This window comes from Haematobia irritans, chromosome 1, assembly GCF_050003625.1.
Source record: "Haematobia irritans isolate KBUSLIRL chromosome 1, ASM5000362v1, whole genome shotgun sequence".
Taxonomy (NCBI): domain Eukaryota; kingdom Metazoa; phylum Arthropoda; class Insecta; order Diptera; family Muscidae; genus Haematobia; species Haematobia irritans.
Window position 1 is genome coordinate 19,014,935 of NC_134397.1, and position 18,172 is coordinate 19,033,106.

Genomic DNA, 18,172 nt, shown 5'->3' on the forward strand with positions numbered 1-18,172 from the left:
CAAATTGCTAGTGTTTAATTGATGTTATATGTTGGTATAAGATCAATCAACAAAAATAAACTCCACTGATTTCGTTTAAGTTTAAGTTTTCATTCGCTTGTGTTTTCGATTTATTTCAAAAAGTAACGAAATTTTTTTTTTTTATGTTTTGTTCGTCTGATTTGAAATTAAACAAAGTAGACCTCTTCGTAGAACGTTTAATACGTGACTGTGTAAAGTGTTAAGATTTTTGTGAATTTTTTTTCTTAGCTCATTCATTCATTCACTCTCTCTCAACAAAATAATTTATAAACAATTTCATGCGAAATAATACATTAGCATTTGAAAATATACGAATAATGATGATGATGTTGGTGGTGGTTGTTTCTCTACAATAAAAAAAAACAACAACCCAGACATAGACAGTGATCAAGAATTTGTGTTGTTGTTGTTTGTGTTTTATTTGCCATTTCTATTGTCATTTTTTACGTTGTTGGTTTTTGGTTGATGTTATTCGGTCTTTGAACACTTATTTCCATTGTATGACACATACCCTACTGTCAACTGGTTCAGTAGCGTCCATAAAATTCTCTTTGGTGGTAGGGACGATACCGTAAAAGCAACGAGGGAGACAGATCGAATATTGAAGTGGAGAATATGATTTTCTCACATATTTGTTTATTTAAGTTTAGTGCTATATTTATTTAATATGGTTTTAGTTTTTATTGAGTTTTTGCCTAAGCTTATGATTGATTTCGTGACTTTTGTGTTGAGCTATGGATTTCCGTATGATATACGAGTAGCAGAGTGGTGAATAGAGAGAGACAGAGTAAGAGAAAGGGATAGAGTGAGAAACTCTCTGGTATTAGGGTATATGCATTTAACTTGGCTTTGCTTTTAAGCTTAAAGTATTATTGATTAGTTTGTTGTTGAAGTTCTAATGTTTATTTGTTTTTTTATTTTTTTTATTTTTGGACGCCCCTTTATAAAATGACGTAAGTTTTTATTATTATTAGAATTGTAATGTTTTTAAGAATTTGAATATTTTGAAGTGTGAGTGCCGATTTGAATGTACGTGATTTGAGCATTAGTACACAATGAGAAGGAATCTCTTCCTCTTTGACAAATGGACCTCGCTAAATCGACCTATACCACAGTAGTGATGAAAAACATAGATTATGATAAGAAAAAGTTGAGAGACCAAGATTTAAATTTGTGGACAAATAGAAACCTCTACTTGGAACAAAGGACAAAAAACAGACGTATGGACAAATAACAATCATTAAACTGAACTGGTAACCAGCGTTGCCACAATGAATTTTTATTTTGGACCAACATTTAAAGGGTAAAAATTTTCCAAAATTTTCGATATAAAGTTTAGTCAAATTTTTATTTCCATAGAAAATTTTAGCAAAATTTTGTTTCTGTAGAGAATTTTGTCCAAATTTTATTTCTATAGAAAATTTTAGCAAAATTTTGTTTCTGTAGAGAATTTTGTCCAAATTTTATTTCTGTAGAAAACTTTATCAAAATTTTAGTTCATTAAAAAAAAGACGGATAAACAAATGCCAATCATTAAACTGAACTGGTAACCAGCATTGTCTCAATGAATTTTTATTTTGGACCAACATGTAATGGTTAAAATTTTACCAAAATTTTACTTCTATAAAAATTTAAGTCAAAATTTTACTTCCATAAAAATTTTTGTCAAAATTTTATTTATATAGAAAATTTTGTCACATTTTTATTTCTATAGAAAATTTTGACAAAATTTTGTTTCTGTAGAGAATTTTGTCCAAATTTTATTTCTGTAGAAAATTTTATCAAAATTTTAGTTCATTTTAAAATTTTGTCAAGATTTCATTTCTATAGAAAATTTTGTCAATATTTTATTTCTATAGAAAATTTGTCAAACTTTAATTTCTGTAGATATTATCGCAAAAATTTATTTCTATATAAAATTTTTACAAAATTTTCTTCCTATATTTTGTCACAATGTTATTTCTATAGAAAATTTTGTCAACATTTTATTTCTGTAGAAAATTTTATATCTATAGAAAATGTTGTCAAATTTTTATTTCTATAGAAAATCTTGTCAAAATTGTATTTCTGTAGAAAACTTAATTAAAATTTTAGTTCAGTAAAAAATTTTGTCAAAATTTCACTTCTATAGAATATTTTGCCAAAATTTAATTTCTTGAAGAAATTTTGTCAAAATTTCAGTTGTATAGAAAATTTAACCAACATTTTATTCCTATAGAAAGTTAAACAAAATTTTATTTCTATAGAAAATTTTGTCAATATTTTATTTCTATAGAAAATTTGTCAAACTTTGATTTCTATAGATATTTTCGCAAAAAGTTATTTCTATATAAAATTTTTACAAAATTTTCTTCCTATACAAAATATTTGAATCTATACAAATTTGTTTCCGTACAAAAGTCTTTTTCTAAAAAAAATGTTGTCACAATTTTATTTCTATAGAAAATTTTGACAAAATTTTATTGCTATAGAAAATTTTATCAAAATATTATTCCTATAGAAAATTTTGTCAAAATTTTATTTCTGTAGAAAATTTTATTTCTATAGAAAATGTGGTCAACATTTTATTTCTATAGAAAATCTTGTCAAAAGTGTATTTCTGTAGAAAACTTAATTAAAATTTTAGTTCATTAAAAAATTTTGTCAAAATTTCTTTCTATAGAATATTTTGCCAAAATTTAATTTCTTGAAGAAAATCTGTCAAAATTTCAGTTCTATAGAAAATTTCACCAAAATTTTATTCCTATTGAAAAATTAACCAAAATTTTATTTCTATAGAAAAATTTGACAATATTTTATTTCTATAGAAAATTTGTCAAACTTTTATTTCTGTAGATAGTTGTCGCAAAATTTAATTTCTATATAAAATTTTTACAAAATTTTTGCATAAGTTTGTATCTATACAAATTTGTTTAAGTTTCTGTACAAAATTTTATTTCTATAGGAAATATTGTTAAAATTTTATTTCTATAGAAAATTTTGTCAAAATTTTATTTCTACAGAAAATTAAGTCAAAATTTTATTTCTATAGCAAGTTTTGAAAAAAGTACCGATTTGGTCCATCATCGGACCAAATTTAAAAATTAATAATTTGTTGGACCAATTTTGGTCCGATCGGACCATAATGGCAACCCAGCTAGTAACAGCCTTATATCAAAACTAAATTGGATCTGTTCCTAGAACTCTATAAACTGATAAATTTCTTCAGCACTAACTAATACTTACGAGTCTTTAATACTCATCTATGAATTTATTAGCCTGAAATTCACTGCCAAAGTAATGAATGTACTCTCTAATAAACATAGAAGAAATGCTAAGTACTATACATATTGTCATATAAGTTGATAGAAATTCTCATATAAACCAATATCCAGATCTTCTAAAGCGATAATTTTTCATCATGCTATCGAAATTCGTGACATAAAGTTTATTCATGCACTCTAAAATATAAATAATTTGAATATTAAAACAAGTAGATTTGTAGAAATATTTTTCTCTCTATAAGAAAAGGGAGAGAGAGAGCATATAAATATACTATCACAAACATTGCTTAACATAACTGTTAATGCCTAATGAATGAATGCTAAGGTGGAGATAGGGTTCTTCTAACTTGTTTTCAAATATACTTTTAACACCTCTTCAAGATTAAACAAAAATAATAATAAACGTTAAAACTTATATTTATGCACTCTAAACTCTAAAAAATCTTATGTGAACACTCAAACAAGTCGATTTCTAGAAATATTTCTCTCACTATAAGAAGAGGGAGGGAGAGAGAGCATATAAATACACATACCTACACTAGCACAAGCATTGCTTAGCATAACTGTTAAAGCCTAATGAATGAATGCTAATCTGGTTTTCAAATATTCTTTTAACACCTCTTCAAAATTAAACAAAAACAAAATAATAATAATAATAATAAACACATGAAAACTCATTAAAATATTTCGCAGAACGAAATTCTTCAATTTCATGTTTAGCTACGCCATTGTTTCGTGAAAGATAGATGTGTATACCTAGTCACTTGAATTAATAAAAAATTGGCAAAAGCAACAACAATATTCTCATCTCAATAATACAAAAATTAATAAAGATAATGATCATTATTATCAACACCACCATGATTGTGATAATGATGGCGAGTGTTAATGATGATGCCATATGAATGGTATCTCTTAGCAAAAAAAAACATTAAGAATTTATAATAAAAAATTAATAAAAACACAATATATAAATATGTAGGGGTGTGTTTTGTTATTGTTAATAATTTCTGAATGGCACATGGTGATGTTAATGATCATTAAGAAGGAAACAAATAATGCAAACGGTTTTTATTTGTTTATATACAAAATTGAAAACAAAACAAAAAAATTCGAGTCGAGAGGCAAACCACAGCAAACTTGCATTGCTCTCTCACATTAAATGCTTAGTAATGAATTCAAAAAATATCGATTACAAATGGCAAAATTGCTTAATCGTCATTGCAAATATCGTCATAAAATTAATTAATGAGTTGTATACAATCAAGAGAATTTAAAAATGATGACGAAATAATTGTGAATCAAAATTGTAGTATCATTGAAATCAATTGAAGCATATCTCACCACTTAGGATGCAAGTATTTTCTTTTGTGTAATCCCAAAGTCTATGCCGTTTGTCTATCTGCTCAACTTATTCTTCGTATTTGCTATGACGTATTCTCCTATTTTTATTTTGAAATGAAAAATTAGCAATCAGTACGAGTAGTCATTAGCTAAACAAATGGACAATCAAAACAAATGGTCCATACACTTGTAGATGACACACATGATAGATGTATAGAGTTTTTAAAATGGGGGAAATTCTACATAATAACACGGATAAAAAATGTATGTCGGATTTTATAGGTAACCTAGCACTATTCTATCCAATCCCTATCATATCCCCATCGAATTCCCACCATATCCCTATGATATTTTTATCCTATCCTATCCCATTCCTAGGCTATCTCTATACTAACCCTATCCCTGTCCTATCACACTCCCTATCCTATTCTATCCCTATCCTATCTCCATCCTATCCCTAGCCTATATCTATCCCGATCCTATCCCTATCCTATCCAATCCCTACCCCTATCCTATCCCTATCCTATCCTATTCCTATCCTATTCCTGTCATATTCCTATCCTATTCCTATCCTATTCCTTTCCTATTCCTATCCTATTCCTATCCTATTCCTATCCTATTCCTATCCTATTCCTATCCTATTCCTATCCTATTCCTATCCTATTCCTATCCTATTCCAATCCTATTCCTATCCTATTCTTATATTCCTATCCTATTCCTATCACTATCCTATCCTATCACTATCCTCCACTTATCCTATTCCTATCCTATCCCTATCATATCACTTCCTATCCTATCCCTACCCTATCCCTATCCTATGCCTATCTTATTCATATTCCTATCCTATCATATCACTATCCTCTCACTATCCTATCCCTATCCTCTCCCTATCTTATTCATATTCCTACCCTATCCTATCACTATCCTATCCTATCTCATTTCTATCCTATTTCTATCCTAACCTCTCACTATCTTATTCCTATTCCTATCCTATCCCTATCCTATCCTATCCTATCCTATCCTATCCTATCCCTATCCTATCCTATCCTATCCTATCCTATCCTATGCCTATCCTATCCTATGCCTATCCTATCCTATGCCTATCCTAACCCTATCCTATCCATATCCTATCCCTATCCTATCCCTATCCTATCCCTATCCTATCCCTATCCTATCCCTATCCTATCCCTATCCCTATCCTATCCCTATCCTATCCCTATCCTATCCCTATCCTATCCCTATCCTATCCCTATCCTATCCCTATCCTATCCCTATCCTATCCCTATCCTATCCCTATCCTATCCCTATCCTATCCCTATCCTATCCCTATCCTATCCCTATCCTATCCCTATCCTATCCCTATCCTATCCCTATCCTATCCCTATCCTATCCCTATCCTATCCCTATCCTATCCCTATCCTATCCCTATCCTATCCCTATCCTATCCCTATCCTATCCCTATCCTATCCCTATCCTATCCCTATCCTATCCCTATCCCTATCCTATCCTATCCCTATCCTATCCCTATCCTATCCCTATCCTATCCCTATCCTATCCCTATCCTATCGTATCCTATCCCTATCCCCTATCCTATCCCTATCCTATTCCTATCCTATCATATCCCTATCCTATCATATCCCTATCCTATCATATCCCTATCCTATCCCTATCCTATCCCTATCCTATCCATCCTATCCTATCCTATCCAATCCCTATCATATCCCTATTCTACCCTTATCCTATTCCTATCTTATTCATATTCATATTCATATTCCTATCCTATCATATCATTATCCTCTCACTTCCTATCCCTATCTTATTCATAATCCTACCCTATTCTATCACTAACCTATCCTATCTCATTCCTATCCTATTCCTATCCTCTCACTATCTTATCCCTATCCTATCCCTATCTTATCCAATCCCTATCTTATTCCTATTCCTATATCACTATTCTATCCCTATCTTATCCAATCCCTATCTCATTCCTATCCCTATCCTATTCCTATCCTTATCCTATCCCTATCATATGCCTGTCCTATCCCTATCCTATACCTATCCTATCCCTATCCTATCCCTATCCTATCCCTATCCTATCCCTATCCTATCCCTATCCTATCCCTATCCTATCCCTATCCTATCCCTATCCTATCCCTATCCTATCCCTATCCTATCCCTATCCTATCCCTATCTCTATCCCTATCCTATACCTATTCTATCCCTATCCTATCCCTATCCTATCCTATCCTATCCTATCCCTATCCTATCCCTATCCTATCCCTATCCTATCCCTATCCTATCCCTATCCTATCCCTATCATATCCCTATCATATCCCTATCATATCCCTATCATATCCCTATCCTATCCCTATCCTATCCCTATCCTATCCCTATCCTATCCTATCCTATCCCTATCCTATCCCTATCCTATCCCTATCCTATCCCTATCCTATCCCTATCCTATCCCTATCCTATCCCTATCCTATCCCTATCCTATCCCTATCCTATCCCTATCCTATCCCTATCCTATCCCTATCCTATCCCTATCCTATCCCTATCCTATCCCTATCCTATCCCTATCCTATCCCTATCCTATCCCTATCCTATCCCTATCCTATCCCTATCCTATCCCTATCCTATCCCTATCCTATCCCTATCCTATCCCTATCCTATCCCTATCCTATCCCTATCCTATCCCTATCCTATCCCTATCCTATCCCTATCCCTATCCTATCCTATCCCTATCCTATCCCTATCCTATCCCTATCCTATCCTATCCCTATTCTATCCCTATTCTATCCCTATCCTATCCCTACCCCATCGCTATACTATCCCCATCCTAGACCTATATCATACCTATTCTATTCCCACCCTTGTCCCAACATATCCCCTTAGGCAACGCTAACAGGACCCATCGACATACATGGAAATTGTATTAATTCATTTAGTTAATTTTATTCATTAATTGGGGAATTATTTCATTGCTTCTCGATACCTCCGGAGATTATCCATATCTGCATCGATGTACCGTTTATGACTAAATGACGGTTTGTTACACCTTTTGAGGTGTCATTTGTGTTTGTCTTTTTTTTCAATCCAATTTTATTCTTGCGATTTTAATTAGATGTGAGGAGATATACAATAATACTCTTCTCAGTTTTCCCTTAGCGGTAGCTTTTTTTTTATTGGTGCCGACAGTCACCAGATCTGACTTGGAATGGGTGTTAGTTAGCCTGGCTGGTTGGGCTGAAATGAGTGATTGTTGGTAGTTGAAAAAGAGGTGGCTAATGTTTTGGATTTTAATCATTCAATACCGGTTGACAAGCAGCATGGAAAATAACGCTAAACTTGGCGCAAATTAAAAGTTTTATGATAGACACGCAAACGATATGTCGACGACAGCGACAATGGGGACGATGAATGACGGCTTTTGTGCAACAATTAAACGTAATTAGCACAGATTGAATAAAAAAAAAATAAAACACAGTGGGATTGGGGTAGCTATAAGATATTGGTTATTATTTTCATTGGAAAAAAATCAATATGGAAATGTTGTTTGACTAAAGAAAATCGATTGAGATTAGAACAATATATATCTTGTATTTCGACTGTTATAACTCAAGTATAACAGTTATGGTTTGATTTTGGTAGATTCATTGTTTATAAAATATTTGCATTACAAATAGTATTTAAACCACTGTACTTAACAGAGTGTTGGCATGCGAAAATATACCATATCATTTTTCATAATTTCTATTATGATAATCTTTATAAGTCGTTTTTTTTTGCTTTATAACATGTCAATTCCACTTGAGAAACTTTAAAAACGTGAAGTATGTATGTATGTCGTTGTAAATCTTCACAAAAAAAAACCTGAGAAAAACTATATATACCACACCACAACTGTTTATGGAGTCTTTATTGCCTCAATAATATTTCAAAGTTAATTGCGAATAATCTGTTTTAAATTTGAAGAAAAATACAAAAGCCAATGCCACAACTTTGCACCGAAAATAATTGTGAAATTTTTTTTTTAACCACAAAAAACGCTTTCTTTTTCATTGGAGAAACCTAAACTGGCAAAAAAGACTAAAACGAAGTCATGAATTAAGCTTAAACTAGATATGGAGTTGCATGAACTTTAAAGTTTAAGGTTTCGATTGGTTGGAATATAGGGATATCATTTGAGAAATTGGAAAAAAAATCCAAGAGATTTTTGCAAGAAACCTTGTCAAAAAGCAAATTCCAAATATATTTTGTAATGGAATGTATTTTATTAGCAATTTATCATTTAGAAAAATTTGTCTAAATTTTGTATCAAATTTTTCAATTTTTGTGTATTTTTTATAAACTATATTTATATATTTATATTTATTTTTTCACAGAATCTTGTCATAATTTTTTGTCATAATTAATATTCATAGACAATTTGGTGAACATTTTAACAAAATTTATTTCCATAGAAAATTTTATCAAAATTTATTTTTATAGAAAGTTTTTTTAACTGTGTTTTTATTTAGAAATTTTTATCAAAATTTATTTTTATAGAAAATTTTATTAAAATTTATTTTTATAGAAAATTTTATCAAAATTTAATTTTTCAAGAAATGTCCGTTAAAATTATATTTTTATTTTATTTATTTATTTATTTTATTTTAGTTTACTCATATTTTTTTTTTTTTTAATTTGCAACAAAGAAATTTTTTAGTCCAATTTTTTGAATACAATTATATTTTTTTATTTTTGTTTATAAAAAATCCCTATAGTTATTTTTTGTAGAATCTTTGCATTGATTTTTTTTTCATAATTTATATTCGTAGATATTTAGTGAAAATATTATTTGCATACAAGATTTAATTGAGTAGAAAATTTTTTTCAATTTTTTTTTTCTACAAATGATATAAATAATTCCGTCCAAAATTTTTCTCATATTTTTATACCCTTCACCACTACTGTGGTAAAGGGTATAATAAGTTTGTGCATTTGTATGTAACGCCAAGAAGGAAAAATCTGAGACCCATCGTTTAGTAAAGGGTGATACGGTCAAAATTTGGTCAATATAAACTTCTTTCAATTTTGCATTTAAAAAACCTGAACACCCCTCATTTTGAAGATGTGTGTGTGTGTAGAATGTTGCTCCTATTTTGATTTTGGAATTCACTCTTCAGTTGTCAAAATGCCGTCCAATCAAGAAGAGCAGCGTATCAAAATTTTGCTCGCGCATCGCGAAAATCCGAGCTACTCGCACGCAAAGCTGGCAAAATCGCTAAAACGCTGCCAAATCAACCGTTACAAATGTAATTAAAGTGTTTGGGGAACGTTTGTCGACAGCCAGGAAGTCTGGATCGGGAGGAAATCGAAAACCGGAAGCCGCTGAGACGACAAAGAGAGTTGCCGGTAGTTTCAAGCGAAACCCTAACCTCTCTCTCCGAGATGCCGCAAATAAGCTGGGTGTATCGTTTACAACCATACATCGAGCCAAAAAACGAGCCGGACTATCGACTTACAAGAAGGTAGTGACTCCAAATCGCGATGATAAACAAAATACGACGGCCAAAGCGCGATCTCGGAGGCTGTACACGACGATGCTGACGAAGTTTGACTGCGTGGTAATGGACGACGAAACCTACGTCAAAGCCGACTACAAGCAGCTTCCGGGACAGGAGTTTTATACGGCAAAAGGAAGGGGAAAGGTAGCAGATATTTTCAAGCACATAAAACTGTTAAAGTTCGCAAAGAAATATCTGGTTTGGCAAGCCATCTGTACCTGTGGCTTGAAAAGCAGCATTTTCATAGCTTCCGGGACTGTCAACCAAGAAATTTACGTGAAAGAGTGTTTGAATAAACGTCTGCTGCCTTTCCTGAAGAAACACGGTTGTTCCGTACTGTTTTGGCCGGATTTGGCATCTTGCCATTACGGTAAAAAGGCCATGGAGTGGTACGCCGCCAACAACGTGCAGGTGGTTCCCAAGGACAAGAACCCTCCCAACACGCCAGAGCTCCGCCCAATTGAGAAATACTGGGCTATTGTCAAGCGGAACCTAAAGAAGACCAAAAAAACTGCTAAGGACGAGCAGCAGTTCAAGGCAAACTGGCTTTCTGCGGCGAAGAAGGTTGACAAGGTGGCTGTACAAAATCTGATGGCAGGTGTCAAGCGTGAGGCCCGGCAATTCGGATTTGGAAAAGCGAAAGCCTAACTGAATATTTTTCCTGAATTTTATACTAATTGAACTTGAAAAAGAAATTTAATTTGATTTTTTAAATAAACGATTTCACCGATTTACACGCGTTTCCCCTTGACCAAATTTTGACCGTATCACCCTTTACACCCGAGTTTTTCCATCGATATGTGACAATGGATGAAACATGGCTCCATCACTACACTCCTGAGTCCAATCAACAGTCGACTGAGTGGACAGCGACCGGTGAACCGTCTCCAAAGCGTGGAAAGACTCAAAAATCCGCTGGCAAAGTAATGGCCTCTGTTTTTTTGGGATGCGCATGGAATAATTTTTATCGATTATCTTGAGAAGGGAAAACCATCAACAGTGACTATTATATGGCGTTATTGGAGCGTTTGAAAGGAGCGTCGAAATCGCGGCAAAACGGCCCCATATGAAGAAGAAAAAAGTGTTGTTCCACCAAGACAACACACCGTGCCACAAGTTATTGCGAACGATGGCAAAAATTCCTGAATTGGGCTTCGAATTGCTTCCCCACCCACCGTATTCTCCAGATCTGGCCCCCATCGACTTTTTCTTGTTCTCAGACCTCAAAAGGATGCTCGCAGGGAAAAAATTTGGCTGCAATGAAGAGGTGATCGCCGAAACTGAGGCCTATTTTGAGGCAAAACCGAAGGAGTACTACCAAAATGGTATCAAAAAATTGGAAGGTCGTTATAATCGTTGTATCGCTCTTGAAGGGAACTATGTTGAATAATAAAAACGAACTTTGACAAAAAAATGTGTTTTTCTTTGTTAGATCGGGGACTTATCAGCCAACCTCTCATATAATTAAAAAAAATAATAAAATTTTACGAAATGTTCTACTATTAAAATTTTGATAAAACTAAATTTTAATAATAGAAAATTTTATACAATTGAGTCGAAAATGTTCTCCTATAATTTTCATTGTAGAATTTAAAAAATAAAAAATATTTATAAAAATCGTCAACAATTTGTTCTTAATTTTTTTTCCTTGTATATCTAAAATGTAGTTTGAAATTTACATTGAAACTTTGATCAAATTTTATTTTTGTTGAAAATATTTTGAAGAACTTTGTTTTCATAGTTTTATCAATTTAGTAGAAAATTTAAAAATTATATTTTTTACTTTAATTTTATATAATTTCTTCGAAAATTTTCTCTTATAATTTTCTTTGTATAAACTAAAATAAAAAAATTGTCAAAAAATTCTTTGTAGTTGACATCAAATTATTCATGAAAAGGTTAAAGAAGAAACCAACAAACAATATAATATAATTTATTTATTTATTATTTAATTTATTATAATTACAAATTACAATAAACTTATTTCTACAGGCACTAGCAACTAGAGGCTATCGGCTATCGGCCTAACAAATAATATAAAATACTTTTTTCGGAAATTTAGATTTAAATTTATAAAATATTTTGTTAAATCTTTATTTTAATTAAAAAATTTAAAATAATTTAATTTCATCAAAATTAGTTTGTATTTATAGAAATTTTAATGTAATAGAAAACTTTTATAAAAAAAATAATTTTTCTTAAAGGTTTCGTCAAAATTATTATTATTTTATATAAATTTTTGTCAACATTTTATTGGCTTACGAAATCTTATCGACATTTTATTGCTATGGAAAATGTTGTCCAAAGTCATCTTTTCATTATGGGGGATTTTCCATCTTTTATGCCGGTTTCTCAATAGACATCCCTATTATCATTATACCGAAACCGTAGCTATGATTTATAATTTGAGTAGCTAAAAATAAATTCGCGCAAAAAAAGGTAACATAACTGTTTGCAATTTAAGATATCACTGAATGATCAATGATTTGACTACAGTTTTTTTTTCTCGAAAAAAAAAAAATCAGTCTTGACTAATTGCTTCAAGCTTCTCGAATTTTTTGCAAAGCCAGTCACTCATAGAGAAATATTCATTTTTTTCTATGGCATTTTTCAAAAGCTACTGCATTCACCGTCCAGACATCTTTCATTCCATCTAAACCATATCCATACAAACACTCATCCATTCATCCAACTATCCACTTATGTTTGTCCATTTCATTTGCTAAATAGTTTGACCCAGTTCTAGATTTGTAACAAAAAAAGAGCGAAAAATCACAACAGTGCCTGAAATTGCGCCTTTAACAACTTTCGAAAATCATTGGGATTTGTAAAGATTATTATTCGTTGTTGTTGTTGTTCTTTTTTGCTTCTTTGCCATAAATGTCTATCTTGTCTATTTGGTGGCTAACTAATGACTTTTTGGAGAAACGAAAATTGGCATACGAGTTGTGCGTAGTTTAATGTTTCTTTTTTACGTCGGGATGGAAAAGGTGTGAAAAGTTCAATGGATTTCCAACGGAGATATAATAGGCGGCTAAGTTAAGCTATTGCAGGACACCCCAGAGAGCAGCATTTTTTTTTTGGGTGGCAAATTCAAAATTTCTATCATAACAATGAAAGTTATTGGAAAATAATACACACTGCAAAAAATGTTCTCATGAGGCCAAAGATTTCACGTCCTTATGTGATTCGATTTAAAAATTTGCATCTTAATATGAAAGATTTTTTTTGGGGTTGACCTTATTAACTTGGCTTTAATAATTCAGAAAAATTCTTCAAAATTAATAAAACTGTCTTTAAGAAAATTGTGCCTTCAATGTATTTTTATTTCAATAGACCGTTTCATTGGCTCGGAATCAATACCACAGTTGTCAGACGAGCCAAAAATAATGTACCAAAATTTGGAGAAATTTAAACCAAAATTTGGAAAAGATTCTATCCAACAACTATCAAACAAAAAAATAGAAATAGAAAAATAGGCAGTAGCCGACTATTAAACCCCTTTTTCGGAAGGTTCAAGTGTATTTCACTTTGGGTGGAGTGAATTACCCGAATTTATTCTGATAATTGGTTGATAGTTTTGCTGCAAGTAGAGGATGTTGATGAGGAATGTGGTAATTCCGAAACAGCTGTACATCCAACCATCCTGCAGTCTATAGGGCTTTGCCCAAATAAATTTGACAAGCATACTTTTCCTCTGTTGGTTAAGCTACACTTGTAGTTTAGTCAATGCATGACTTTAAGCTCAGATCAAAAACAACAATAAAAATTCTTCTATAAAAAATTTTGTTAAAATTTTATTTCTATAGCAAATTTTGTCAACATTTTATTTCTATAGAAAATTTTGTCAAAATTTTATTTCTATAGAAAATTCTGTTAAAATTTTATTTTTTTGTAGAAAATTTTGTTAAAATTTTATTTCTGTAGAAATTTTGCTAAACTCAAATCGTTGATTTGAAAGCGGCAAAGGAAAAGAGAAATGTTTGTACAAATATTTATTTCGGCAGAAGCCCACTATCATAAATCTCTTTTCGGAAGGTTCAAGTGTGGTTCACTTTGGGTTTGTTGAACTACCAGAATTTGTTCTGATAATTGGTTGATAGTTTTGCTGAAAGTAGAGGATGCTGATGAGGAATGTGGTGATTCCGAAACGTGCGTCCATCCAACCATATTGCAGTCTATAGGGCTTTGCTCAAAATAAATTTGACAAACATTGTCAAAGCTGAGATCAAAACAACAAATATGATTGAAGTACAAACCAACAATAACAAAACAAAAATTGTATTTCTATAGAAAATTTTGTGAAAATGTTATTCCTATAGAGAATTTTTTGAAAATTTAATTGAAAAAGAGAATTTTTTCAACATTTTATTTCTATAGAAAATTTTTGCAAAATTTTATTTCTACAGAAAATTTTTGCAAAATTTTATTTCTATAGAAAATTTTTTCAACATTTTATTTCTTTAGAAAATGCTGTCAAAATTTTATTTCTATAGAAAATTTTGTCAAAATTTTATTTCTATAGATAATTTTTGTAAAATTTTATTTCTATAGAAAATTCTTGCAAAATTTTACTTCTATAGAAAATTTTTGCAAAATTTTATTTCTATAGAAAATTTTGTCAACATTTTATTTCTTTAGAAAATGCTATCAAAATTTTATTTCTATAGAAAATTTTGTCAAAATTTTATTTCTATAGAAAATTTTTGCAAAATTTTATTTCTTTAGAAAATTTTGTAAAAATTTTATTTCTATAGATAATTTTTGCAAAATGTTATTTCTATACAAAATTTTTGCAAAATTTTATTTGCTATAGAAAATTTTTGCAAAATTTTATTTCTATAGAAAATTTTTGCAAAATTTTATTTCATTTTTGTCACAATTTTATTTCTATAGAAAATTTTGTCAAAACTTTATTTCTATGGAAAATTTTGTTAAAATTTTTTTTCTATAAAAATTTTGTTAACATTTTATTTCTATAGAAAATTTTGTCAAAATGTTATTTCTCTAGAAAATTTTGTCAAAATTGTATTTCTATAGAAAATTTTTGCAAAATTTTATTTCTATATAAAATTTTTACAAAATTTTACTTCTATAGAAAATTTTTGCAAAATTTTATTTCTGTAGAAAATTTTTGCAAAATTTTATTTCTATAGAAAATTTTGTGAAATTTTTATTTCTGTAGAGAATTTTGTGAAAATTTTATTTCTATAGAAAATTTTGTCAAAATGTTATTTCGTTAGAAAATGTTTGCAAAATTTTATTTCTATAGAAAATGTTTGAAAAATTTTACTTCTATAGAAAATTTTTGCAAAATTTTATTTCTATAGAAAATTTCTGCAAAATTTTATTTCTGTAGAAAAATTTGTTAAAATTTTATTTCTATAGAAGATTTTGTTAAAATTTTATTTCTATAGAAAATTTTATCAAAATTTTATTTCTACATAAGATTTTTTCAAAATTTTATTTTTATAGAACATTTTGTCAAATTTTTTTTCTGTAGAAAATTTTGTCAAAATTTGGGCGTAGTTTATTTTTTTACGTCGGGATGGAAAAGGTGTGAAAAGTTCAATGGATTTCCAACGGAGATATAATAGGCGGCTAAGTTAAGCTATGGGAGGACACCCCAAAGAGCAGCATTTTGTTGGGTGGCAAATTTAAAATGTCTATCATAAAAATGAAAGTTATTGGAAAATAATACAAATATTTCATTTATGATTAAATTGATTATTAGGTGTAGCAAAAAAAAAAAAATAATAAAAAAAAACAATTGTTATTTTTCCAAAAGATGGCGTTCTCTATCTATACCTCGCATGTGATCGGGTTCCGCTAGATGATGTTAGAAGGTTGACTTTACGTATTGAAAAAGTCTTTCTAGCAGTTTGATGATATGTTCATTCAGTTTATTTTGAAGATTTTAGGTCTTTGGATTAAGGTTTTATACCCTGCGCCAGACTGTGGAACAAGGTATTATAAGCTAGTGCATGTGTTTGCAATACCCATAAATAGACGAGATAGACACATAGTGTCTTTGGCAATATTGCTCAGGGCTGGCCCCTGAGTCGATCTAGCCATGTCCGTCCGTCTGTCTGTGAACACATTTACGAATGACGTTCCACATTGCAGTGAAACCACATAGAGAAGCGTTGAAACACTCAGAAATGCCACCAGCATTACTGAGGTGGGATAATCCACCGCTGAAAAACTTTTTGGTGTTCGGTCGAAGCAGGAATCGAACCCACGACCTTGTGTATACAAGGCGGGCATGCTAACCATTGCACCACGGTGGCTCCCAGCACCCATATAAACCGACCCCCAGATTTGGCTTACGGAGACCCTTAGAGAAGCAAATTTCATCCGATCCAGTTTTGGTACGTGGTGGTAGTATATTGTATCTAACAACCATGCAAATATTGCTCCATATCTTTCCATAACTATATATAACCCCCCCATACAAACCGATCCCCAGATTTGACCTCCGGAGCCTCTTGGAGGAGCAAAATTCATCCGATCCGGTTGAAATTTGGTAGGTGGTGTTAGTATATAGTCTCTAACAACCATGCAAGAATCGGTCCAAAATTATATGTAGCCCCTATATAAACCGACCTCCAGATTTGACCTCCAGAGCCTCTTTGAGGAGCAAATTTCGTCCGATCCGGTTAAAACTTGGTTCGTGGTGTTATTATATGGTCTCTATCATCAATGCAAAAATTGGTCCAAAACGGTCCCTAATTATAAATAGCCCCCATATAAACCGATTCCCGCATTTTACCTCCGGAGCCTCTTTGAGGAGCAAATTTCATCAGATCCGGTTGAAATTCGGTACGTGGTGTTAGAATAACATTCATGCAAAAATTGGTCCAAATCGGTCCATAATTATATATAGCCCCCATATAAACCGATCCCCAGTTTAACCTCCGAAGCCTTTAAGAGAAGCAAAATTCATCCAATTCAGTTGAAACTTTACATTTGTGCTAGTATATGGCCGTTAACAACTATAGTAAACTTGGTTCATATCGGTCTATAGTTATATACAAATTTTAAAATGTTCAATCATTAAATTAATTAACTTATTGTTTCTATCTTTATTAAGAAGTTAATTTATCAAATAATTTATTAATTGAAAAATTTTCAACTTCAATCAACCATTTTATTGGAAATATTTTGGTGATATTTTTTTGTGTAGCTCACAACAAATTTGAAGCTGTTAAGATGGTATCAACAATTTTGATAACATACTGGTGAAGGGTATAATATAGTCAGCCCCGCCCCACTTTATACTTTCCCTACTTGTTTTTTTTTTTTTTTTTAATAAAATTTTAGTCGCTATTTCCAGTGGAGATCCCCTTTTATTTTCAAAAATATTTCATTTCAAGAAAAACAAATAAAAAAATATTATATAATAATAATGTACTCACCATAACACTATTGTTATCGTAGTCCTCAGATAAACTGCTTTTGCCGCTGGCACTACTGGTGCCAATACCCAAATCGCTTAAATCATTTGATTCATCTTCATTGTAGACGGCCAATGATGCTAATTTTTTAAGAGCAGGTCGACCAACTCTTTCGACTCTATAGGAGATACAAAAAAAAATATTTATAACTTGGAAATATTTTAAATGGAAATTCTTTTGTAAAAATATAATACCAAAATTTAGTTTTTTTAGACATATAGGTCATCACCATAAAACATACCTGTCTTCAATCATTTCGGAAAATGTTTTCGATTTTCTACGAGTTCGATCATGTTCTTCCAATTCCAGTTTTTTAACCTCCACCACACGATCGATAATGTGTTCAACACGTTTTCTACGTGATGACTTCCAATTGTCCAGATTCTAAAGCCGGGGTAGTCATACAAACATACAATCGGGGAAAAGTATTTCAAAACGAAAATGAGGTTTTAGTTAAAGCCAGTCATCACATTCATCATATTGGTTTTATGAAAAGAGAATTGTAAAAAAATGAAAAAAAAAATTAATAAGAATTTTT

General features: G+C 31.1%; 1 protein-coding gene across 6 annotated transcripts in view; it reads right to left on the reverse strand.

Annotated features, from left to right (window-relative positions):
• smash (smallish) overlaps positions 1-18,172 on the reverse strand; it is a 395,735-nt gene that overhangs the window by 44,053 nt on the left and 333,510 nt on the right. For all 6 annotated transcript variants that reach the window (XM_075289509.1, XM_075289511.1, XM_075289510.1 and 3 more), the window contains 2 exons: positions 17,876-18,018; positions 17,596-17,752 (listed from right to left, as the gene is read on the reverse strand). In XM_075289509.1, coding sequence (XP_075145624.1) covers positions 17,596-17,752; positions 17,876-18,018 — 300 coding nt within the window. The remainder of the gene's footprint in view (positions 1-17,595; positions 17,753-17,875; positions 18,019-18,172) is intronic.